Genomic DNA, 26,831 nt, shown 5'->3' with positions numbered 1-26,831 from the left:
GTATACAGTAAGCATGCCTCACGGTTAAGGAGACAGGACTGTGGCAGACAAAGACAGACATTAGTATACAATTGCATTTCAGTCCATGTTTTGAACGATTAGGAACATTTGTAAGTTACCAAACTTAGTTTGTCCTTTAACCAGTGCCAAAAATATCAGCAGTTTGACATTAAAGGATGTAAAAACAGTTTACACAGAGGAATATGACATTTGGAATTGTGCCTTACCACACATTTTCTGATTGTTCGATGCTTTGCTTCATATTGCTGACAGCAAAAGGAGCATTCTATGTGCTAAAGTATAAAATGTAAGCAAGACTGTATTTAATCTTATTAATGTTAGCATGTTTGGCAGTTACAGAGGGGAATAAATTATCCTGGTCAGATTTGACATACACTGAGACAATGAATATTGTAAAGAGGTGACTTCATGAAGCAACAATTGTTTTGGCAAAAGTTGTTATAACCAGGATTGTTTTCAGAGATCCTCTAGAACCTGGTCCTGGAAGATGTAAGTAATGTTTGTTGCACATGTGAGCTGGAATCAAACTCAAAGGGTTGAACTTGACTAAGTGTCCAACTCATTCAGTGGCTAGGAAGACAATTAGAAAGTGGGACACTGGAGACGCTACTGTTAACGATGGTGTAAAGGTAAGGATGCTCAAGAGGCCAACATAGAACGGTCAAAGTAGAGCAGTGAGTTGCAGGATTGGAGGGGATTATAGAGACAAGGAAGGATGAGGGCTTTGAAAACAAGAGAAAGAGTTAGGATTTTAGTGCTGCTTGAACAAGAGCACATGTAGATCGTTAGAGCACAGGGGTTATGGGAGAAAGCAGCTTTAGAGGAGTTCAGACACAGGAAGTACAATATTAGATTGTATCAGGTTTACAGAGGGTATAGTGTTGAAACTGTTCAGAGGGGCAGTGATAAATTAACAATGATGAGGATTTCAGCAGGAGATAAGATGTAGTAGGAACAAGGTGGCAATGTTGTTGAGGTGGAACTCAGAGGTCTTAATAACTCAGAGGTCTAAATAACTCACCTGCATTTGAAATGTGCCCCACTTCTTTGGCAAACTTGGCTATGACTGAAATTATTGCTTTGACTTGTAAATGCATTGGAGTTATTTCATGCTGTCGATCAGACTCAAGCATGTTTTGGTCATTTATTATTTTGGGAACTCTGCAGTGTTCATAAAGTCACAAAATTTCAGATCCCCAGATGTTGCATGCAGTAACTCCTATACTTCTGCTTGCAAAGAAATGGTGTAAGTGAAGTTGATCAAGGACAGGTGGAACTGTCTTAGATTACCCATGTAGATGTGATGGTCAAGAAGTCACAACAAGACCTTTGCTTCCTCAGGCAGCTTACAAAATTCAGCATGTCCATAAGGACCCTCACCACCTTTTACAGATGCACCATAGAGAGCATTCTATCCAGATGCATAACGGCCTGGTCTGCCAACTGCTCTGCCTAGACCATAAGAAACTATAGAGGGTTGTGTGCACAGCCCAGACCATCACAGAAGCCAATCTTCCCTCCATGGACTCCATTTACAATTCTCTTGCCGTTGAAAATGCCAACATCTTCTAAGGCTTCTCCAACCGTAGTAATGCTCTTCTACAACCTCTTCCAACAGGCAGAAGGTACAGAGGCTTGAACACATGCACGAACAGGTTATAGTCATAGATTCCTACAGCATAGAGAAAGACCCTTTGGCACAAACTGATCCATGCTGACCAAAAGGTTCAAGAATAGCTTCTTCCCAGCTGTTATTAGACTGATGAATGGACTCTCTAATTTCAAGTAATGTTGATCTTGCTTTATGCACATCCTGTGCAGTGTAAACTGCATGCCTCACTCTGTCCAAGTTTTCTTTACCCTGTGATCTGCCTGTACTGCTCACAAACAAAGCTTTCCACTGTACTTAGATACATGTGACAATAAATAAAATCAAATTAAATCAAACCAGATGTGTTGGGATGAGGAGGTGGAACCAGAAGCAATTTGCCATCAAAGAGTGGCAAGTTCCTATCTCGAGAACATTTTACTAGAGGGTTGGGGGTCAAGTAGCATGAATGGATAGGGATCTGCAGCTATCCAACAACAAGTGGCTGGATACAATTAGGCCATTTAAAGAGCCAATTAAAGCCAGTGTCCCAACACCAACTGAACTTGCAAGTCAGCAGGAGGGCATCCCCCAAAACTGAAACCTGGCTGAATGGGTAGAGGCATCTCACAGCTGATAGAAGGAGAGGGATAGAAAATAAATATATGAACAGAAAATGGATGTTGAGAATTTCTATCATGGAAATCAAAATGGGAATCTGGTGAATCTAGTGTCATTGCTTGCTTATCCACAACTCCATCTTGAATACCAGGGATAATCATTGAGTGGTTTGGAGTGTGACTTGCACGTGATGGTGATTCCATGTATTGGTTGCTCTTGTCCTTCTAGATGGTAGTGAATAGGGATTTGGAAGATTCTGTCTAAGCAGCCTTTGGGAATATCTGTAGTACATATTGCAGATGGTACACACTGCTTCTACTGAATGTCGGTGGTGAAAGGAGTGAATACTTGTGGATGTGTTGGTAATCAAGTGGCTACTTTTTGTTGGATTGTGTCAAGCTTCTTGAGTATTGTTGCAATTGCACTCATCCAGGCAAATGGAGAGTATCCTATCCTAATCCTGAATTTGTAGATGGTGGATAGGTTTTCGGGAGTCAGGTGGTGAATTACTTGCTGAAAGATTCCTAGTGTCTGAGCTGCTCTTGTACCACAGTATGTATATGGCTAGTCTAGTTCCATTTCTGTTCAATGGTAAACATGGTGTGATATTGTTGGGGTTTCAGTGACAATGACACCATTGTAATTCTGGGGCTGATGGCTGGATTCTCTATTGTTGGGGTGGTCACAATTGTATGCCACAATTGCCAATTGCCCAAATCTGGATATTGTCCAGGTCTTGCTAAATTTGGACAAGAACTGTGTCAGTATCTGGGTGGGGTGGTGGAGGATAGTGGGAGTCACAAGCAGTACTCAGCAATATGTAGTTATTGGTAAACATTCCCACTTTGACCGTTTGATAGAAGGAAGGTCATTGATGAAGCAGATTGTTAAGCCTAGGACACCAATCTGAGGAACGCCTGCAGAGATGCCATGGAGCTGAGATGGCTGATTTCCAACAATCATAAAGAGCTTAAAATGTGCCAGGCCTGACTCTAACCAGCAAAGAATTTGCCTCCCAATTCCCATTGATTCCAGTTTTGCCAGGGCTTGTTGATGCTACACAGTCAAATGTAGCTTTGATGTCAAGTGCTGCCACACTCACCTCACCTATAGATTTCAACTCTTTTGTCCATGTTTGAATCAAGGCTGTAGTGAGGTCAAGAGCTGAGTGGCCCTGGTGGAACCCAAGTTGAATGTCAGTTATCAGGTTGTTATGAAGCAAATGCTGCTTGATAGCACTGTTGATGACTTCTTCCACCACGTTATTGAAGACTGAAAGTAGACTGATGAAGCTAATAATTGTCCAGGGTGAATTTGTCCAGCTTTTTATTTATAGCAGGAGTGGGTAGGCTTGACAAGGGAGGCAGAAGAATCCCTTCAGTATTCCTGCAGTCTCGTGTGGTACCTAAGGCAGGCTTGCTGGTATACCCTCTCATGCATCTCTGCCTTATTCTAGAACACAACATGTCAGTACTGCAGCTGGAAAGTTGCCAGGGCCCATAGCCATGGCAGTATCCTGTGCTTCCAGCCATTTCTTGATATCACATGGGGTGAATTAAATTTGCTGAAGATTGGCAACTGTGATGCTGGACACTGAGGGAGGCCATGAAGGATCATCCACTCAGGGTTTCTGGCTAAATATTCTTGCAAATTTTTCAGCCTTATCCTTTGCACTGTTGTGCTTGGTTCTCTCATCATTGTGGAGCCTCCTCCTTCAGTGAGCTGATTCGTTTCCCAGCACCATTCATGGCTGAATATAGCAGGACTACAGAACTTAAATTTGATTCATGTTTTATGGGATTGCTTAGCGCTCTCTAATATTAGCTGCTTTTGCTGATTTGGGCATGCAAGTAGCACTGTAGTACCACCAGGTTGGCACCTCATTTTCAGATTTGCCTGAGGGTGCCCATGGCATGCCCTTCTGGACACCGGTCATGATAGAGTGGGGAATATGCCAGGACATGAGGTTGTAGATTTTATTAAAATATGACTCTGTTGTTGCTGAGGGCTCACAGTACTCATAGATGCCCAGTCTTGAGTTGTTAGACCTGTTCTGGACAATTTTTCCTCCATGCTGCATGGCAGCACAGTCACTCTGAGGATCCGCACATGCTGAGTGGCATACGGACATTGACTTCCTGCTTCTGAAGTCCCTGTCACACCCGAACCTCGGAAATCTGTGCTGGAGAAAAACAAATTTGAGGGAATAAAGCTTCTAAGTCTATCTCATTTCGCACAATTATGGTGCCCTCATGATTTGGGATATCCCAATGTGAAGATATAACTCGATCTTCACAAGGTCTGTGTGGTGGTCATTTCTACAGATACTGTCATGGATAGGTGCAGCAGGTAGATTTGTACATGAGGTCGCATCCTTGTCCTAAGCACCCATGACCATATCATGCAACATTATGAAGTAATCCCATTAATCGTTGTGATACATTAATAATATTTGCTGCCTGAGGCAGCAGCACCCTCTAATATTCCTACTGTCCTGAGTGATACTGAATGCAGCCTTGCTGATGCATCCCCTCATGAATCCATGCCCTATTCTTCATGGTGGAGGTCAGTGCAGAGGTCAACCCGGGCCAAGAAACTCTCCTCATTGAGAATGAGGAGCTGTAAGCCTGGCTCCCTAGTGCCTGTCCTGTCTTTTTCTGCCCCATTATGGACTGTTTTCCCCTGGATTGAAAGAAAAGAAGGGGTAGAGTGAGAAAAAAAAAGCTGACACAGTTGTTAGTGTTAGTGTAGTGGTGAGGTGGTACAAGTGAAGGGTGAAGGCAGCACAGAGGTCATATGGGATTTGTAATTTTGTTTTGGGTTGGGAGGGACAGGGTGAGTGAGGAAAGATGCTACATGCAGTGGTGATAAAGCATGGGCCTTTGTGGGAGAGTGTTCAGTGGCAGAAATAGAGTGAGTGTGAGGTGACACAGAAAGGATGGTGGCGCTTTATGTGGGTGGAGCAGAGAAGGCCATTCACCCTCTTGTGTTACTGCTGGGCATTCCTCACACTGACTGGGGTGGCAACCTTGGACAAGGCTGGCACAGCTTGGTGTCATTTCTCTGCCAGTCCTGGAGGAAGAGGACGGGCTTTCCCTGAAGCATGCTGACCACCAGCGCCTCCAGATACTTGTCCGTAACACAGGCACCAATTTCTCTTTGTCTGCCACATCTGTGTGAAAAGTCTTGATTTGTGCTGGACAGCAATCACTTTATCAGGTGCATGATGACCTTTTAAAGACATCACCCACTGCTGGGGTGTTCGTGGGACACCCCAGCAGTGGCCAGTACTTCCACCTACAGTGAGCCAGTGAATTGCGTTCGCATTGGAAGAGATAGACATGGTGTCCCCTAAATGAGGTGGGTTTGGGACAATAGTGTGAGAAAACTCCCTAGTACTTGCAGAGAGAAACCCTCCATGAAACTAAATGAAAACCTCAACTAACCAATTTCTGTAAGAATCAGCCCATTCCTTTCATCACAGTTTTAAGTGCATAATAAAAATACCTTCCTATTTCTACTATATTAATTTTCTTCCCATTTTCAAAACCTGACACAATCACATTTATCCTTTAATAGCTCGCTTACTATGCAAAATATTCAGAATTATTTATTGCTTTCCTAATATCGCTTGAAATGTTTTCCAATCTTTATTTTACATATTATCCATTCTTCCTCATTTCCTCTTTCAGAACTAATTTTAGAAATATTTCACTATTTTATCCATTGTTATTTGAATACCCTGTAAGAATACAAGAAATACAATATAAAATGACACTTACACTGTTAGTGCAGATTGTAATTCAACAGTACTAGGTCTATGCACACAATGTGAACAAACTGAAACACCCTGGAAGATTTTTAAAATTCCAAAGGAAGCATGCGTTTGCCCAACATATCAGTATATTTAATGAGAAATACACAACTGATTATTGTTATTCATTACACCACAAGATTTTGGCTACTTACTCTTTGGTTTTCTTCTTTTGTTATTTAATATACTCATTGCTTTTCATGCAATTCTCTTCCCCATGGTCGAGTCTAGCAGGATACTACAATATATTTAGGATCCCATTAGGATCTCCGTAATTGAGCTCAATTGTTTTCAGTTTACCCTCGTGGAATCACAATTTTCTAGGCAGGCCTGTCAGTATAATTAATTTGTTTCAACAGTTCAGCTTATATTTAATTGTTGCAATGTATTTGGGTTAATGCTACCCTTTCATGAATGAGGACATTTAACAGTGCTATCTGGATTGCAGAATTTAGTACAATACAGTACAGGTCATGCTGTGTAGTGATTTAACTGGAAAATGTGCACCACATTTGATGACTACATTGCTGCAATTGTACAGATGGAAGAAAGCCATATGCTACAAATAGAAATTGCTTGAACTCTGGGTACAAGAAAGGCCAGATATTAATTGTATGAAGTGGATGGATTGCCTGCCACAGAGTAATTATATGTCTTGAATAAAAGAACACTCAGGCAGTAATTGTATACCCTGAATAAATTGCCTACATTATAGAAGTTATGTTCCCTGGAGCAACAAAGCAGAAGCATGAAGTTTAAGTTGTCCTGCTAGGTTTCCTAGATCTGGTATACAGTGAACTGAAGGGAATAGATGAACTATTAATTTCACCTGCGAGTGATTGGTCTTAGAGGTGACAAACAGAAAATAATTGGTCGTGATAAATATAGAATTACAATTAAACTAAAGCTCATACAGAAAGATCAATTGCACATAGTTCCATCACCAATTATGTAGCAATGCAGGATAAAGTTTGACAAACTAGGGCAGGAGAAAATAGAAACAAATAATGCTGTCCGAATAGCAAATTAAAAAATACTTCACTTTCCTAAAACTAAGTAAGTTATATCTTAATCATTGGGATTGTAAACTGCTAATGTGTTCTTGTTATCTTTATATATAATAAAACTGCAATCAACTGCATTTATTGATGCATTGAAGGAGATGCACACCAGAATAAAAGGGAATAATATTGTTCACTCTGATACAATAATACTGAAATAGCTTAAAATTGTCAAAATCAAGTACATGAGGAAAAGTAGGATTGCCTAAGGATGCTAAGTTTTGCTGACTGAAATGATAGCACAGTAAGCTAAACTGTCACAGCAAATGCCTTGTTACAATAAACATGAGCCAAATTAAAGCTGGAAAGGAGTTAGTAACATATGAATGTTCAAGTTTCCCCACTGCACCAAAACTCTATGCACAGAAAAAAAACATTCTGAAATTTTGTTATCATTGACACAAGCAGCAGACTTAATTATGAGTGACCCAGATTTTCTGCACATTCCTTTATCTTTCTCTGTTTTAGCCATCTCCATTTGCAAATATTGGCTTGCTGTCTTGAATAGAAGTACTGACGCAAATGAAGACAAACTAATGGTTAGGAAGGTGCTTCCCACTGATTGCAAAGACAAAACATTCTTCATGCATGAAAGATATTACATAAAACAAAAGACAATAATCTCCCTGTTGGTTAAATGGGATCCTATTAAACTAGATATATGGATCTCTCAGTTTTCTCTTCTCATGGGAAATGCCTGGTTTTCTCACCAATGAATACGTCATTGAAATCAAGATACCCAAATCTGGAATTGCAAATACTTCTCATCCCTTATCAAAGAATATTAACAACAATTTGCATGGCACAGCAATTTATATAGCACGTTTAACATTATAAAATATCTCAACGTGCTATACAGGAGCACTACCAAACAACATTTGACCACACAAGGTAATTTTGGGATAGTTGGTCAAAAGCTTGGCAAAAGAGGTGAGTTTTTAAAGGATCACTTTCTGAAAGGAAAAAGAGGTGAAGAGATGGAGCTGTAGGGATGAAATTCCTGAAATTAGGCAGCTGAAGGTACAGTTTCTATTGGTGAAGTGAATAAAATCAGGAATGCTCAAGTGGCCAAAATTCATTGAATGCAGGGATCAAAGAAATTTGTAGGGCTGAAGGAGGTTACAAAGATTGGGAGAAATCAGGTCACACAGTGATTTGAAAATATGATGAGAATTTTAACATCAAGGTATCGCTTGAATGGAAATCAAGGAGTGTGTTGAAATATTCATGAAAGATGCATCAAACAATACCCTATTCTAGATTGTGTGCTTGACAAAAGGAGAGGAGGGAATAATTGTTCTCTTGGGGCAACAGAACCATATTTTATTTATGTCATTGGTGCATTGTGACACTGTTATGCTCAAGTGCCACAATGATAATAGCAAAGTGAGTTGTTACAAGTTGTACATAAATTGTGGACTTGTTAAAATAGCTGTAAAGATACCCGCAAGGGTTTTACAAAGGTGTGCATGCTGTTTAAAATTCTATGCAATGACTTTGGATTTATTGTGAAACAATTATCTTTTGGCTCAAACTTTATAAGCTACAAAATAAGGAAATGTAATAACCAACTAACTGAGAAGCAATGATTTTGTCTAACCCCTCTATGAATAGAATGAAAAGGATAATTGATGCCTTATTTATTAAGACTGCTTGTTTATTTTCTGTTAATGAATGATTACATGTGGAGAACATATGTAAAATATTAATGAGTAATTGCCAATCAATGATAAAATCTGTTTCTTGAAACATAAACCTCTAATTGACTGTGATCTTCTTGGGTTTACTCAACTACATCACACAAATTTTCATGATGGCTTTGCTGTCAATCTCAATGGTCTTTAATGATGACAAATATTTGCAATTTTACTCTGAGACATTATCAAATTTTTTTTTATTAAAGCATATTTTTACTTAAGTTTCAGTGGATACAAAAGTGAGTATGTATTTGTATGAACTAATTTGAAGTTATAATTGTTGCACTGCATTACTGTTCATTAGAAAGAACAGACAAGTAATAAATAGCCCTCAAAATCCCAATCTCTTGAGCATTTGTGGCTCTATATAATCATACAGTAAATTGCTTTTAAATGAGTTTGATATTGGTGAGTTCATTTTTATTCATTTGACAAAAAAAACCCATCTCTCTTTTATGCTTTGTCAATCTTAAACTTTATTTCTAACCTCAAAACGAGGACATTTCTAACCTCACAAAGAAGCTATTCAAAAAGATCTGGTTATTTCTTTGTTGTGGATTTGTCCTTTGCCTCTGTCAATTTGAAACTGCTGACAAGTCATTGAGATCATCACAGCCCAAAGATGTCTCCAAGCAGGGCAAGCAGCTCATCCCATTTAATTTTACAGTGAGCAATAAGGAAACAAAATGCACTGAAATTTTCACTTTTTGCAGAGGCAAAAGTAAATGACTGAGATGTGCACATGAGATTAAGTTAGAAACTTAAATATCATAAATACATGTTCGAATAAATAACAAGTTAAAAACTGTTAATAAAGTGTATTTTCATAATAATTGGCATATTTGACATTCCAAAAATATATTTACTACATTCTTGAAAACTGGTTATACTTCATTCAACAAAATATAGGTGTTTATACAATTAAATTAATGGGGTAAAATGCATATTCACATTGGTTTAGCAATTTCTAAATACTCATGGGGCAGTGGTGGTGGTGGTTTGGGGGGGCAGTGGGGAGACTTGAATGCCACAAACTATTGGGAGGTGATTAAGGGTTTCTACATTTAAGTGCACATGTGCGGATTCCAGAGCTGCTGTCAACTTCAGAATAATAATGACAGGGAAAATTGACAATTTAATTGTCATTGCCATCACCAAATCCAGGCCAATATCATAGAACATCCTCTCAACTTAATAACTGGAGCAGTACCTTATCTCAGCAATATTTGATTTTCACTAGTGTTGACACTGCTAGCTTGCCATCAGTGTGGCACATTCTCTTGCTGTGTACCAGACCTGAGCTTGCACATTGTGAAAGAGGATTGAAACTCAACCTGAGACTGTAGTGAAGTAATGCAGTTTTACACTGAATGTAACACTTGCAGTGAAAACAAGCCTTAAGATTGCCCGTAATTGTAAACAAATTTGTCAGTTGTCATTCATCTCAATGAATAAGAAATAGGGTTGAGATTAAGAAATCATACTTCACGGTGCACCACTAACTGACAGAAAGGGAACATTTTCATCACTGGCAACCCACTGTGTTAACTTTGAAATGTTTACTGTTACATCTTTGCTTGATTGCATCAGTCAAGTTGTTTGAAATATCAGTTTCCTTGGAAAGGAATTAAACTAAACCCTTCAGCCTTAGGTTGAACTGCGATGAACCGCAGGGATCGGTGCTGTTTGTTGTGTACATTATCGACTTGGATGTGAATGTAGGTTTAATTAGTAAGTTTGTAGATGATGCAAAAATTGGGAGTAGTATTGATAGTGAGGAGGATGGTAGCAGGCTACAGTCAGATCAGCTGGTAATTGGACAGAGCAATGGCAAATGGAATTTTATCCTGATTAGTGTGAGGTGATACATTTTAGGATATACACAATAAATGAATGCAATAAATAAAGCAAACTGTCCATAGATCCCTGAAGGTGTCAACACATTTTGGTAAAGATGGCATATGGGATGCTTGGTCTCATTAGGCAGGGCACAAGATTTGGGGGAACACAGTCTCATTACAACTTTATAAAACACTGGTGAGGCCACAGATGGAGTACTGTGTACAGTTCTGATCATCACACTATTGGAAATATGTGATTGCACTGGAGAGGGTGCCAAGGGGATTCATTAGGATGTTTCCTGGGATGAAAAGTCTTAGTTATGAGGAGAGACTGGAATCGGTTGGGTTTGTTTTGCTTGGAGTAGAGGAAGATGAGGAGGGATCTGATTGAGATATACAAAATTATGAGAGACATACACAGAATATGTTGTGAGAACCTCTTCTCCATAGCAGATGTGTGGGCATAAGTTTAAGGTGAGGAGCAAGCGTTTTAGAGGAGATCTGAGATAAAAATGTTTTAACCCAGGTTGGTGTGAGGAAAGGTGGTGGTGGCAAGTACCCCCGCAACATTTAAGAAGCATCAGGATGAGTATTTAAAATGTTTGTTGGTTGGCATAAACATGGTGGGCCAAAGGGCCTGTTTCTGTGCTGTATTATTGTATGACTCTCTGATACTTATCATAATTATCAGTGTACTATTGTTGATAGCTCTTAACCATTATACTTCATTCCACTCACAATTCGTAACCTCTGAACATGACTTTCCTACGATGAAACTGGGCTTAAAAAGGTACTCAGGGTGTCTATTTTCTCAATTACTGAGGCAGGAGTGCTCTGTGTATGCACATAAAGAGCTTCCAAAGTGTTACTTATATTAAATGACATTCCAGAATATATTTTAAGTATTGACAATAATTAACAAGGTCAGGCTGGTAGCAAAATGTTGGACATGTTCAGTCTTAGAGCATCAATCTTCTGCCACAATCATGATTTATTGAAAGTGATGTTTTCTAATCAACCTGTTAAAGATGGTATTATACATCTCTGTAGCAGGTGGGACCTGCTTATCCAGGCCTTCTGGCTCAGAGGTAGGGATATTATCTTTGTGCCACATTGTGCTTGATCTCAAGTATTCATGACTCAGATAATGTCGACAAGTTGTGTTTTAGCTGTAAGCTTTCAACATGATTGAAATATGGCTGAAAGAAAAGTAGGAATGGCAGCTTAACATTCTGAGTAATAGGATATTCAATCAAGATAGTGGGGGGGGGGGAGGTGTATTTAAAAGGAGAATCATTGCAATGTTGGTTAAAAAAAACAGGTAAAGGAGTGGGGAGGAATGATTTGCTCAGAAGAATGATCAGCTGAAGCAATCTGGAGAACATTCTGAAGAATAACAAAATGGGCAAACACAGTGCTTGAAGTTTACTGCAGCCTCCAACATGGTCAAGAGGATATGAGGGCAAATTTTTGATACATGTGAAAACAGTAGGGCAGTAAAATTAGAAGACATTAACTTCCCAAATTTGAGTAAATGTTTATACATGGATGATGCAGGTTCTGAAAATGCATTCAGGACCAATATTTTTAGCTAGTATGTAGCAAGCAAAACAGGAGAAGGGACAGTTCTAGATTGAGATTTGGGCATGAAGCTGGGCAGGTGGAAAAGGATTCACTGGCTCATCATTTCAGTGGTGGTAATTATAATTGAGTTAGATTTAGCTTTATTATGGAAAAGGAATGACGAAGGACACTTTTTTTGTGTTCCGGCTGGATTTGTTTTCAGCAGGTGCCTATGTAATATGGATAAAAAACAGTCCTTCCGAACAGCCTCCAAGCTAACCCCCAAAATATTTAGGGTAGGTAGACACCAGATCAACATTTTACCATTTGAATAAATAACTAAGGATCATATGATCTTGTCAGTTCATTGACCCAATCCTACCCTATCCACACCAAAATATGGTGAGAATGAAAAGGTCACATTTTTAAAGCAGTTTATAAATGGCAGGAAGAAAGGCTACTATTTATTTCCATTGTGCATTGAGGCCTAAGATAGCACTCCACCTTCCTTTCAAACCATCTGCCCCGAGAATTACTATCGCCCCAAACCCTGAATTTGTTTTACTATCTCACTTCGCTCCCTGAACTTTCCAAACATACCCAACACAATACAAGGTATATATCTCACACTGGAATCTGTGCTTTGTTTATATATTTGGGCTTCAATTTCCTGCAAACTTTTGGGTGTCTATAGTAAACACCAAGTGCTGTAATTGTCCTTTTTTGTTCTAAACTTCAACCCAAATTGCCTCATTTAACGACCCTTGCAAGCAAATTATTCCTCCTCACTCTTGTACCCGTTTCTTTAATCAACATTGCAATGTCTCTCATATTTCATTTCCCTCATTATCCTACTCAAATGCAGTGTTGCTAGGAATGATAACCTCCCATTCCCACATTTCTGCCAATACTGAATACATGGTGCAGCTGATATTGCTGGGGCTGTCCGCAGCTCCCAAGGGTGCACATTCACAATTAGGCAATTTAGCCTGTTCACAGAACCTTTAGACCTGTGCATTGGGTTTATTTCTCGGTAAAATGTAGCCTACCTACTGTAATCTTCTGTCCCAAAAGTGAAAATGCTCATATAAGGAAAGAACAGTTTTAATAAATTGAAATGTAATTTAGCAAACCTGAACTGCAAAATGTTATTCAAAGGAAAATCAATGACATAGCAGTGGGAGGCATTCAAGGCAGAGATAATGATGGTTCAGAGCAAATGCATTTTCTGAAAAGCAAAACTTACGACTTCTAGGTCTAGAGCCACTTCCATTTCTCAAAGCACACAGGGTAAGATAAGGCAATAAACAAATTTCTATCAGAAAACCTGGAAGAGTATACAAAGAGCAGAGGTGAAATTAAAAAGGAAACTTGCAAAGCAAGATCAGGCATGAAAATATATTGGCAAGTAAAATCAAAGAAACTCAAAAGCTGCTTTATAAATATATTAAGGGTAAGGGGATAGTTAAGAAAAGAATAAGCCCAATTATGGACCAGAATGATAACATGCGGAGGTGGAAGATGCAATCATGTTTTCATGTATACTTTGCCTCTGTCTTTGGGAAAATGCAGATACTGTTGTTAAGGTGATGTGTGAAATATTCGTTGGGACAAACATAGTGATGGAGGAAATATTAAGGTGCTTAGTGTAGTGATTGTAATGAGGACAAACAGGTGATCCTTATAGAATATGAGTTCCCTGATTGGGGCTGTTAATCCATAGGGTCCTGGCTGTTAGAGAAGAACAGGAGTATCGAACATCCTGTTCACTCTGACAGCTGGCGCTGAGGGAGCTGGATCAATGTCAAGACTTTCCATGTGTAAATAAAGGATGACCTAGTGATGGGATACCAACCTCCCTGGAGCTATTTCAGTGGTGACAAGAGCAAAGCACATTCCTAAAGAAATTCACTCACAACAGTCATCTTTGAGTTAGGGTTAGTATTTCTGGCATCATGCCGTTATTTGGGAAACTTGACTTGTTTGATTCTGCCAATGAAGACTGGGTCCTGTATGTGGAAAGAATGTACTATATTTTTCTGGGCAAATGATATTGGGGCAAATGAAAAGCAAGGAGTAATTCTCCTGGCAGGATGTGGGTCCAAAGCTGTTTCTGGTAATACAAGTATAACTTTCACTGACAAACCAGATACTAAAACCTTTCAAGAGTTGATGGATTTGGTTAAGGAATATTATGACTCTAAGCCTCCTTTAATTCTGAACTGCTATCATTTTTACTTGGCAATTCAAGAACCAGGGGAGTTTGTGCCAGGAAATTTGCTGAGCTAAAGAGAAGTGGGAGGGGCATCTAACTTTGGTTTAATCCTTAATGAGATACTGAGAGACAGCTTGGTATGTGGGATTAACGATGTAACCATGCAAAAGTACCTACTAGCTGAAGCCCAATGGACTTCAAACAGGCACTACAATTGGCTTTAACAGTGGAAAATGCAGCAAGTGGAGAATACAAATTGCAGTGTATTCAATTGGAAGTGGACACCCTCGCCAGTCCAACTGAGCTTGGAGAATGCCACTTGAGTGAAAGCAACTTCATAGCCTCACTCAGGATATATCCTGAACAGAGGGACTCTATGTCGGCCCACAGCAAAACACCAAAACAAAGGTAAGCCTCTGCCAAACGGTTAAAATTTTCTTTAGGATCTGCATTGGCAAACCATCGCAGTTGCTGTTGATATGCAGACATGAGACAGCAAAAGTGTCCCATTAGGCCTGAATTGAGTAAGTAAACTCATTGGCCAGTATCCAGGAGAGTTCATACCTTGGAAAGTCTACCTACATCTGGTTTGGAACAGTTAAATTGCTTAGCAACATCCAAATCAGAACTAGTCAAAATGGCTAAATGGTCACCCAGTTCTAATAGAGTTGATACTGGTGCATCCATTTCAGTGATTGCAGAACCACTCTTTAACAGAATTTGCTTTGGATGCCAACCCTAAAGTTTTGTGCAAGACCTCAGCTAGACTAAGAACATATACCAAGAAACCTTTACAGATTAAGGGCACCATTTTGGATCTAGCCTCTTAAGAGAAGCAGCTGGTTCAGTTACCACTGACTATAGTAAACGGCCAGGACCCAAGACCAAGGTGAAACGATTGTGAAAGATTCACCCAGTTTGGCTCAACATTTTTTGATGAGAAAATGGCTGCCTGAGTGAAGTCCTAATTAAATACCCAGAGGTTTTTCAGGAAGGTCTAGACACTATCAAAGGAGCCAATGCCACCTTGCATGTTGACCAAAAAGCAATTCCACGATTCTTCAAGGCCTGCCCACTGCCATATGCCTTGAGAGTAAAAGTAGAGACAGAAATCAGAGGCTGAAAAGCGAAGGCATCATTGTATAATGGTAGAAATTGTGAAGTTTAACAGGTCGGATCGCCTTTGTAGGGATTTTAAACTAATACCCAAACCCTCCCAGTTCCTATTTGATTATAGGACCACCTCTCATGCAACTACAAGGATATCTCCAGCAGCATTGCTAATGGGGAGGACACTCCACACCATGTTAAATCTGATCTTCCCTGACCTGAGAGGAGCATGAAATGCCATCAGTAACACCAATGTCAGACACAAGATTCCGTTAAGTGAAAGAGACAGTTTACTTCAGGGGGTGAAGTTTTGTGTAGGAACCACAGGAATGTCTCAGAATGTCAGAAACATAGTCAATGCGAGGTCAAGTCCAGTGATTGGGTTAGAGCGATGGTCCTGAACAAGCATGTAGACAGTATGAAAGCTGACAACTCACTAACAGAGCAGGATCAAAACATGTCCTGGCTCCTTGGAACTTTTGGAAAGGTTGTTGGAGCCTGTGGGGGTTGCTCCCACTGTCCAGTGTTGAAGAGACCTCGGAATTTCTGGTGGACATGGTTGATGTCGCCCCCTCAACACCTTAGCCATCTGAAGAAGAGAATTAATTTCTTCCGAGATTCTATAGGCACAAGAACTACTGTACCTTACATGACACGTGTATGAGAGGTAGAGTTTGGGGGGAACCAGACCTAGTGCTAAAAAATCCCAGGAGGAGCTTGAGAAAAAGAACCAGCCTATGTCCTCAGACTTAGATGGGAGGGATGTAGTGATTGTAACAAGGTCAATCAGGTAGGGGGATCTCATAGAATATGAGTCCCCTGAACAGGACTGTTAATCTGGTTCAATCAGGGAGTCCTGGCTGACAGATAAGAACATGAGTGTCAGACATCCTGTTCACTTTGAGAGCTGGCTCTAAGGGAGTTGGATCAGTGTAGAGGAATTTCCGCATATGAATAAAAAGTGACTCGGTGACAGGATACCAGCCTCTGTGGAAATTATTTTACTTAGTATTTTTGAAAGTAGAGAAAGTACCAGTGCTTAATGAATTGTACCATCGGCTGATAAGCAAGACAGGAAATCATAGGAGCTTTGATCATAATACTGCAGTTGCCTCCAGCTACAGGTGTGGAGCTGAAAAACGGGAAGACTGTGAACATTCCCTCATTGTTTAGAACTGGAGAATGAGACATATTAACACTTAGTAACAAATTAACCAAACCGTGATGTTGGCTAAATAATTGGATAAAAATGAGTGACAATATTAATCAGCATTTGAAAAGGCACAAGTTAATCAAATACAATTTGCATGGATTTTAAACAGAAGGTGATAGCTCTAATTGCTACAAATTAATTACTAAGACCTTGAAAATTTACACATAAGAACATGAAGTTTCATTTCCTCATGTTTCAAATATTGTTTCACATTTTAAAAACTCATGGTTTATTTTGCATTTCCCATCTCACTTAAATCTATAATTTATCCCATCTTTATTTTACTGTTTATTTTGGTTTCTGTACATGATTATTCATAATTGTTCTGTTCCAGTCAGTTTTTGCTTATTCTTCTCAATTTCAGACATAAAACCACATTTGCAGAATGGTATAGTCTTTATTCCTGGTTCAAACAACAAATGACGCATGATATTTTGATTGCTCACTTTAATTTCAAAGCTCTGGATATTTTTCATTGACTATAGAATCACCCTTCATATGCAATGTGAATAAATAATTTAAAGGGAAACAGAGCGATGAGTACTCACCTCAATCTTCCCAAGGCAGTCAGGGAAATTTGGATCTTTGGGAATCTCACATTGGCTGCTGTCCTTTCCTTTGGCTACATGGTGTCAAGAGTTGAAAGAAAATATAAAAAAAACAGCAGATTAGAATTTTCACTTATGTTGTAATTCAACTTGCAGAATATAATTGTTAATTCCACCCTTTAGATTGAGTTGGAAATTACTGACAATTAAGTGTATTTATTTTTAAGGTAGTTCCATATTAAAAACTCACTTTCAGATCTACCATGCTTTACTTTCACATGTTCGTTAGATTTATTCCATGTCTCTTACTTCGAACTAATTCTTTCCCATTTCCTTAAAGCTGAGGATTTCCTTACATTGACAATTCTTTTTATGTGTGAATTTTTATGACCAGACTTCATATCATCTTATTATCACTTCCACAGTTCCCCCATTTTCTTTTACATACTTTATGATGTCTGAGTACATTGCTTCTAACGTAATTCCATGTAAACTTGCACTAATGATGGAGGCAAGTGACAGGGCTGTAGGTTCATTAAGAGGCTGTCCCAGGTTTTTTTTTTAATTTTCATAGTGACTATGGATTTTAGCAGCAGTTGGCCTTTACACTAGTTACATGTAGGTGTGAATAATGGCATAGAAGAGGGAAGAATTTAGAAGTAAAATTGTTTCCCTCCCTTACAGTTTATAGATTAATGCTGTAGCATGAATTGCATTTGTGTTCCATCAGATGAGTTATTACAGTGCTATGGTTAGGTGATGTAACTACCCCTTAAAATGACATGTTTGTTGGATTATTATTTATGCCAAATGGAATACTGGCAATTAAAAAACAAACATTGTAAGTGTGGAATACTCTTTGAATGAGTTGGAATGGATAAACAATAGAGAATATTACTGACAGGATAGCTAGTATGATGTTCAAGCGTGAATGTTTGGTCTTTTCCCATCGCTTTTAAGCATTCGTCTAGATATCTATTGAGATAGCATTTCCGAAGATCATTTGATTACTTAGAGTTTTATAGGCTCTTGGCTGCAAGTCTGTTGTTACTGAAATAACTTCACAGAGGCCAGTATATCGTCACCAAGTCACCCTTTATTTACACGTAGCAAGTCCTTGACATTGATCTAGCACCCTCAGAACCAGCTCTCAGAATAACAGGATGGCTGACACTCCAGTTGTTGTCTGTCAGCCAGGGCTCCCTGATTGGATCAGATTAACAGCTCCAATCAGAGAACTCATATTCTATGAGGTGCGCCAAGCTGATCTCATTACAATCACTGCAATCGCAAGTTCTTAATGTTGTTTACACCATTTGTTTGAAGAGTGTACTCACTCAAGTATTTTTATAGTATATTAAACTGTTACAATTGTTGTAAGTTAAATGGTTGACAGAGAAGAGAGAGTGAGGAGTGAGTTGTATGCTGTGTATAAGGGGGTGGGAGCAAAGGATGTGATTGTGAAGGGATGAGAGTGAGTAGGATAAGGATGAGGATGTGTGTCTATGGCAGTTGAGGAGGTATGGTGTGACAGTGAAGGCTTGAAAGTGAGAGGGGAGTGTGAGGGAATAATAATGAGCCGTTGGGTTATGTGTTTGAGATGAAGGGCTCAGGATAAGCTTGTTTAAAATGATCAGAATGTTCAACCGTATGTAGGTGAGTGACGGATCACTTTGGAAGCCATAGATCAAGGCTTTTGGGGAATGTATGGTGAGTTTTTTTGAGGTTTCTTATCTGGGCCCAGCTTCCCTTTCCACTTTCAGGCCATTAAAGTCATAGAGCTCTGACAGATCCTGCCTGCTAGCAGTCTTGAGACAGACGGAGTATCATAATGATGAGATTATTTCCATCTCTAATTCCCACCTCCAATAGTAAAATATGGCCTAACATCTTTGTTTCACTCCCCACTGATGCCGGCCCCATTCCCCTGACTGTTTACCAGCAATTCTGTTTTCATTTCAGATTCCAAGCATCTGAGATATATTGCATTTATCTTAGCAAGAAATTACTTTTTAAAAATCAGCGATTATCCCATTAATGATTTTTTTCAAAAAAGACGCTTTCCAATAATTAGACTATTGAAAGAAAAATTATAAGGGTTGTTTCTGCTTTGAGCAATATTAGCAATGCTGGCCCATTCTGTATGTAATGATAGAGTTGGATCATTATGCTCTTGAAATCACTGTTACCTCAATTATCATGTGTCAATGATTTAGTAAGAAGTTGGACTCACAGAGCTTGGAGCTTCCTGTAATGTAGCCTTATCATCATGTACAGTGAACAACTATGAACAGTTACTCAGATGTTTGGCCTGAGTTTGGGTCGAGATACAAAAACACAATCAAACATGCTAAAAAAATTCCTTATGAAAAGCATTTCTTCCCCTTGTTTTCTGCTCATTCATATCTGTAAATCACTATAACATAAAATTTATTACAACCCATTACAATCAAGCAATACATAGAATTCCTACAGTGTGCAAGCAGACCATTCAGCCCATCAAGTCCACACCAACACTCCAGACAGTATCCTACACAAACCCTGCATTTCCCATTGCTAATCTATCTAACCTGCACAATATGGACCTTTTAGCATAGCCAATCCACCTAAAATTTGAGTTTTGTTGAACCCGGCTTGTGTTAAAAATTCTATAATTTCTTTCTACCTATTATGCTGCCAGTGCGAAGATTATGCCCAAAAATAGTTCCGTCAAACAGAAACTTTGGAATTATGTTTGTATTTATACCCTTCAGTTGATTGTCATGCAGAAACTGTTGTACCTTATCCAAATTCATACATCTTTGGTCAGTGAGCGGAAATCTATGCAGGTATGGAGAGAATGTGCAAACTGCACACAGACAGTTACCCAAGGGTGGAATTGAACCCAGATCCCTGGCACTATGAGATAGTAATGCTAGCCACTGCACCACTCCTTTCAAGCTTTAGAAGTTATTATCACAAAAAAACATTTTAAGTAATTTGCAAAATAATCAAATGGGATTAGCACAAAACCTTTGATCACACAATAATTGGTTTAAATTTTGAATGCATTAAGTGGTGGCAGAGGAAGGTTCAGATGAGATATCCAAGAAGACATCAAATAATTAGTTGAGTAGAGACAATGTGCAACGAATTTTGGAAAAAAAACCTGAAGATCGGCACTAAGCCAGTGTTCATTTGGGGAGCTTGCGTAGGCAGCATGGGCCAAATGGCCTTATTCTGGGCTGTCACCATTCTGTGATTCTGTGGTGCTAAGAGCACTATCTGTGAATCACAAAGCTATTTCCCAGTTAGATTGGAATTCAATAGTGAGTGCCTTAAGTTTAAAAAAAGCCTTTCAAAATGGTGTCCGGTCACCTAAAAGTTACATCTTAGTTCTTTAGGCCTCCACATAGGCCTGCAAAGAAGTGTCATTAAATGAAACTCCCAATAATAATTAATCCACTATGGGACATGACCAGTTATATGAGGGGAAGAAATTTTCATGTGAGATCTTTAAAATTTGAGTTTTGTTGAGCCCAGCTTGTGTTAAAAATTCTATAATTTCTTTCTACCTATTATGCTGCCAGTGTGAGAATTATGCCCAAAAATAGTTCAGTCAAACAGAAACTTTGGAATTATATTTGTATTTATACCCTTCAGTTGATTGTCATGCAGAAACTGTTGTACCTTATCCAAATTCATACATACAGTCACAGACATTCTAGAACAGAAGAAACCATTTGATCCAGGGTTAATGCCAACTCCAAACTTGGAATGAGCTACCATAAATCTGTGCTCTTTTCTTAACACATTGTTTTTCTTGCTCTCAGTTATCTCATACATTTGGCAACATTTTTGTTATTCTCATTATTAAATACAGAGAAGTGGATGGAGATCAGAAATAATTTTTTTCACATTCACAATTATATATTATATCACATTTTATTTGTCTTATTCTAAATAATTTTAATTCTGTGCCATTTAACAGTTGCAGTAGTAACCCATTTTTCGAATCAATCTGTTCAGAAACGTTATTCTACAACTCTGGAGCTGATAGGACTTAAATCTAGGTCTCCCAGTCCACGCCTAGGGACACTGCCAATGCATTGCAAGAGTGCAGCAATATATTGACACACATATTTTATTTCTAATTGTTGTATTCATAACGTGACACAGATATGTGAGAAGTGGGGATGATCAGAAGTGCGGATTTTCACTGATGATTACACAATGCTCAGCACCATCCATGACCCCTCAGATACTGAAGCAGTCCATGCTCAAATGCAACAAGATCTGGACAATATCTAGGCTTGGGCTGACAAGAGTCAAGTCACATTTGTGTCACACAAATGCCAGACAATGATCATCACCAATAAGAGATACCCTAACCACCACCCCTTGACATTCAATGGTATTACCATCTCTGAATCCCCCACTGTCATCATCCTTGGGGCTACCATTGATCAGAAACTCAACTGGACTCACCACATAACACAGTGGCTACCAGAGCAGGTCAGAGACGAGGGATACTGCAATGGGTAACTCTCCTCCTGACATCCCAAAGTCTATCCACCATCTAAAAGGTACAAGTCAGGAGTCTGATGGAATACCCCCCCATTTGCCAGGATGGGTGCAGCTCCAACAACACTCAAGGAGCTTGACACCATCCAGGACAAAGCAACCCGCTTGACTGGCACCACATCTACAAACATTCAATCCCTCCACCACCAATGCTCAGTAGCAGCAGTGTTTACTATCTACAAGATGCACTGCAGAAATTCACCAAAGATCCTTAGACAGCATCTGCCAAACTCATGACCACTTCCATCTAGAAGGACAAGGCCAGCAGGTACTTGGGAACATTATCATCTGCAAGTTCCTCTTCAAGACATTCACCACCCTGACTTGGACATGTACCACCATTCCTTCACAGTCATTGGATCAAAATCCTGTAATTCCCTTGCTACTGGCATCATGGGTCAACCCACAGCAAGTGAACAGCAGCGATTCAAGAAGACAGCTCACCACCACCTTCTCAAGGGCAAATAGGGATGGGCAATCAATGCTGGCCAGCCAGCAACGGTCAAGAGTCACAAATGAATAAAAAAAGATCAAAGATACAAGCTGTACAAATTTTGGAAATTTGTAACCATGGAGTATTCTGTTCAAGAATACATTTTTCCTCTGAAAGAAGAACAGACAATTTAATATTCCAAACTTAAAGCACTCCTTACAGCTTTGTATGTTTTCTTTAAGAAATGGTCCATTATCTGTCATAGTCCAAGAATTATTTGTTTTTAGTCAATGTTAAAATATAAATCACATAATCAGCTTACTACCACTGAAAGGACTATTTAATACTTGAACGAATTCATGCAACAAACATCTTGCACAATAAAAGGTGTAATATATGCTTTAAATACTTTGAAAAATGATATCAAAATAGGTGCAACTGAAACTGAACCCACTCCATTATGGATGCAAATAACCTAAAAATGATTGCCAAGTTCCGCAGACTATTATCACCCAGTAATCTGCTTCAGTAAACAAATGGGCATCTTTTAAATCACATCAAAACTGTTAATTCCATTCATTGCAGATGTTACCTCAGTTAGCTATCTGCATCCTCATGGCCATTAAAAAGTGAATCATACTGCTAGCAATATTAGGGAACAAGAAGCAGACGGAAATTTGACAACCAATTGTCATAATTAGTCTTTTAGAAGCACTTCCGGCAATAATTGTTGCTGAGATTGATTTGTGATCTCTTGAAAATATCAATTGTCTTAATACTTCACTCGAATTTTATGTTTCTTACCCATTCCCATAATTCCCATAAGCCTTACAAACTTCTGAGATACAGTATCTCTACTACTCCAATTCTGACCACGTGAACATCCCTAATTTTAATCATCTCAATACTGGAGGTTGTACAATCAGCTGCCAAGGTTCTCAAGTTGGCAATTCCCTCCCTAAACCTTTCTCCTTCTCTTTCATTCTTTAAAGATGTTTCTTCAAACCTATCTTTTTTACCAAGCTTTTGGCCACTTGTTCTAACCATTTATGTAATGTGATGTTAATTTTGTTTGATAGTGTACCTGTAACATGCCTTGAGATGTTTACCCCATTAAAAGTTGTTGTTGAAAATTGACAACAGCAAAGGCTTATTTTATCAAACAGTGCAGCTTCACAATGAGCACCACATGCGGGTATGTATGTGCAGTTTATTATGCTATGTCTCCACAATGTGGGGAAATTGCAGCATCCTTACTGTCTGCTCATCAGCAACCAAAAGCTATTTGTTGTCCCTTCCACAGCAGTGCACTAATGACCAACCTGTTCACATTGCAAAGCTAATTAATGATGTTGATGTCACTGGAAGCAGTTTGACAGGATCAGAGGCATAACGTTTAGATTCACAGCAAACGTCACTGCCACAAGAAGTGGTGACTTGGTGTTGGATCCCAGCTCTTCCTCCAATTCTGAAATGCAGCCTTTGATTCAGAAGACACATAGACTTTAATGCTTGTTGAGCCCGTGTCTTTCCTTGACCTTTATCTGCAGCCTGTGCAGGTATCTATTACCTTTCTTGCTGCTGCTGCTGTTGCTCTTAATTGTAGAGAGTCAACAGAAACCTATTTCCCAGCAATTGAAAGCAAGTTTATCCTGAAAAACTGGTCCTGCCCTCCATAAACTCAATATTTGAAAGCACTTCACAGCCAAAACTGATATAAAAATGAACCTTTCAGTAACTAATGGCCAAATGACTGACCAGAGACTGATGGTATTGGCAGTAGGGAATCATTTAAATACCATGTGTGAAACATTCCTGTTATGATATGTTGAGCATGTTGAAAAACAATGCATCATGTGTGCAGAGATGTCAAATTCACAAAAGGGTCTTATTTCATGCAAATGACCCTTACTAACACAATTAAATGAGGCCTGCATTCATTACAGATAATTGGCAGGCACACTTAACTATCTCCAAAACAAAATAGTGTCATCTCTATTGCTGCAAATTTCAACCTTTTTATGGTCCATTTTAGATTTGGGAAAACATTTGAAGCACAGATCAAATTTCAACCACTTGCTTTTACAGATTTAATAAGAACTTTATGTTGTTAATGATATAATTTAAATTATTGATACTGACAATTGCATACTTCCATTAATTTTAGTGTGATCACCCAAAGCTGGTTTCACAGAATTCATAATAAACATTTAACAATCAAGTTTGATTTATTGAGACCACATTTAAAATTTGACAATATCATCAACTTGGGTCTCTAAATAGGGATTTGCTTTAGACAGGGATTAGACAGGATTTGAGACAGTTATTCGAAGATACATCAAAATTACATTGAATTTATTTCTGAAATAGCATGGAAATTTATTTTATCAAAGAGTAGAAAATTAATTCTGTATATTATATTGGCATTTTGACATATTTTTATTGTTTGTATTTTAAAATACAATAATTCCATTCCAATTATTTATTAGTTCCATAGACAATTTACATATCTGTGTGTTTAATTTGCCCTCATGACATACTGTTTCACTGGCTCCTTTAGGAAGCTTTAGTGTTCCATTCTAATATAATTACTAATTTGCTTATTTTAAATGAGTTAGCAGTTATTCAAAAATAGTACATAATGACATTTTACAAGAGCCAGCATACTGTTGCAGCAAATTGAGCTCTCCTATCTGTGCAAAGCAGAAATATCATGTATTATACCCAAGAAAAAACACAAGAGAAAAAACACACTAACACAGACTTTCAATATTAGGGCATGGTGTAGTCACCATTTTATCTTTACCAGTATGACTACTCTGAAAAGAGAATTGTCAAAGTCTCTAATCGATCCCCAGAGGAAGCTGAAGGTGATAAAGCTTCCTCTAAATTCATGATCTCTCCAAAATGATTAAAATGCTAATTAGATGTAAACTGTCTCCATCTTCATAGTTCATGAAATAAAATCCAAAGCACTTGCTCGAAGCATTAGAGGCTCGGCTGGCAGTAAATTCATTTACTTTGCATGAGTGGCTTAGAACTGGTAACCAAATGGAAATCTAAATACCAATATTCATTTGGGAACATAGTGATGCTGAAAAATTCTTTCTTAGTGCAGAGTGGAATAGGCCTAATTCTGTACAGTTAAAAATAAAGCTAGCAAGAAAACCAATCATGCATTTCATAGACTCCACAACATCCCAAAGCATTTCAAATTAGATTATAAGATGTTACTGGCAACTCTGTACACAAGTGCGGAATATCAATTCAATGTTATTTAGTTTTTCTGGATAGTCTAAATGGTGTATTAAATCAACAGGGTCAAACACACTGAACTAATCTCAGCAGTTTACTGTCCTTACTTCCATGACTAACTGATTGTAAAATAAAATGTAACTAATCTAACTTTTTAGTTCAGCGACATTCAAAGCCTGGTTCTCAATTTCAGATCAGTTCACAGCAAGCCAATTCTTCTGCTTTCTACATGTAAAGTTCAATAGAAAATAAAGTCACACTAGGAGACTAGATTTTCTTAGAAATGCAATAAAATAGCCCAGTGGCTGTGATTGTGAGTAGGTTCCAGTGAAACCATTTATCCTCCACGTTCCTACAATTAGATATGGAATGAAACACAAACTCTCTGAATCTATGTTTTTTTTCAAGCACACTTGAAGTTTCATTCAGTATAAAAGGTATGAATAAAGCTGTAGTGACTGTTTTGACAATATTCACTGTTTTGTAGATTTTAATCTCCATGAGTGGTAAAGGCTGAGCAGTGGGATGAACCTGTTATATATGGCAATGATTCTTAAGGATTAATGTTGGAGACTGTCTTAAGCACCTTGTGACTGCATGTCACAAGGTGAGGATAATGAGATGCAACAATGCAAAGTAAGAAAAGTTAATTGGAAGAGAACTTGACTTTAATGAGGTAAGAACAGAGCTGACTAGGGTTGATTGGATTAAAAGGTTGGCAGGGAAAACTGAACAACTTTTAGAAAGCAGCTGGTTTGGGTGAAGTTGATTTACATTCTCAGGTGGGATGAACAAATTCAGAGTTCTCTGCATAGCAAAAGAAGTATGCATTAGTATTGCAAAGAAAACAAAAATATGTACATCACAGAAAATACAACTGAGCATCAACGAGAATACCGAAGGTGTGTTTGTGTTTTCAGAGGAGCAGGGAGTGGGTGATGAAAATGGAAAAGCAAATAAGAGAGCTCATGTAGACCCATGGGAAAACACGAGCAGCTCACATGATGGGGAAACCCAAAGTTTTCAGTCAGTAATGACGCCAGAAAGACTGTGCTTAAAGAAGAGTAAGACTGACAGAGACCAAAAAGTGGATTTGTACATTGAGGCAGAGGCATGGCTGAAATGTTAAATTAATACTTTGTATCTGTCTTTACAAAAAAGGAGGATAGTACTTCGGCCATGATAAGATTGGATGATTCATATTTAAACTGCTGTTCTCGCAGCAAGAATTTATTAATAAAATCAAAAGAACTGTGGATGCTGTAAATCAGAAATAAAAACAGAAATT

General features: G+C 38.6%; 1 protein-coding gene across 3 annotated transcripts in view; it reads right to left on the bottom strand.

Annotated features, from left to right (window-relative positions):
- Positions 1-26,831, bottom strand: part of LOC140463959 (alpha-1,6-mannosylglycoprotein 6-beta-N-acetylglucosaminyltransferase B-like) — an 864,396-nt gene that overhangs the window by 368,599 nt on the left and 468,966 nt on the right. For all 3 annotated transcript variants that reach the window (XM_072558468.1, XM_072558467.1, XM_072558466.1), the window contains one exon: positions 17,293-17,366. In XM_072558468.1, coding sequence (XP_072414569.1) covers positions 17,293-17,366 — 74 coding nt within the window. The remainder of the gene's footprint in view (positions 1-17,292; positions 17,367-26,831) is intronic.

Source organism: Chiloscyllium punctatum, chromosome 39 (assembly GCF_047496795.1).
Source record: "Chiloscyllium punctatum isolate Juve2018m chromosome 39, sChiPun1.3, whole genome shotgun sequence".
Lineage (NCBI taxonomy): Eukaryota > Metazoa > Chordata > Chondrichthyes > Orectolobiformes > Hemiscylliidae > Chiloscyllium > Chiloscyllium punctatum.
Note: the sequence above shows the minus strand (reverse complement) of the source record. Positions and strands in the feature narration are given on the sequence as shown.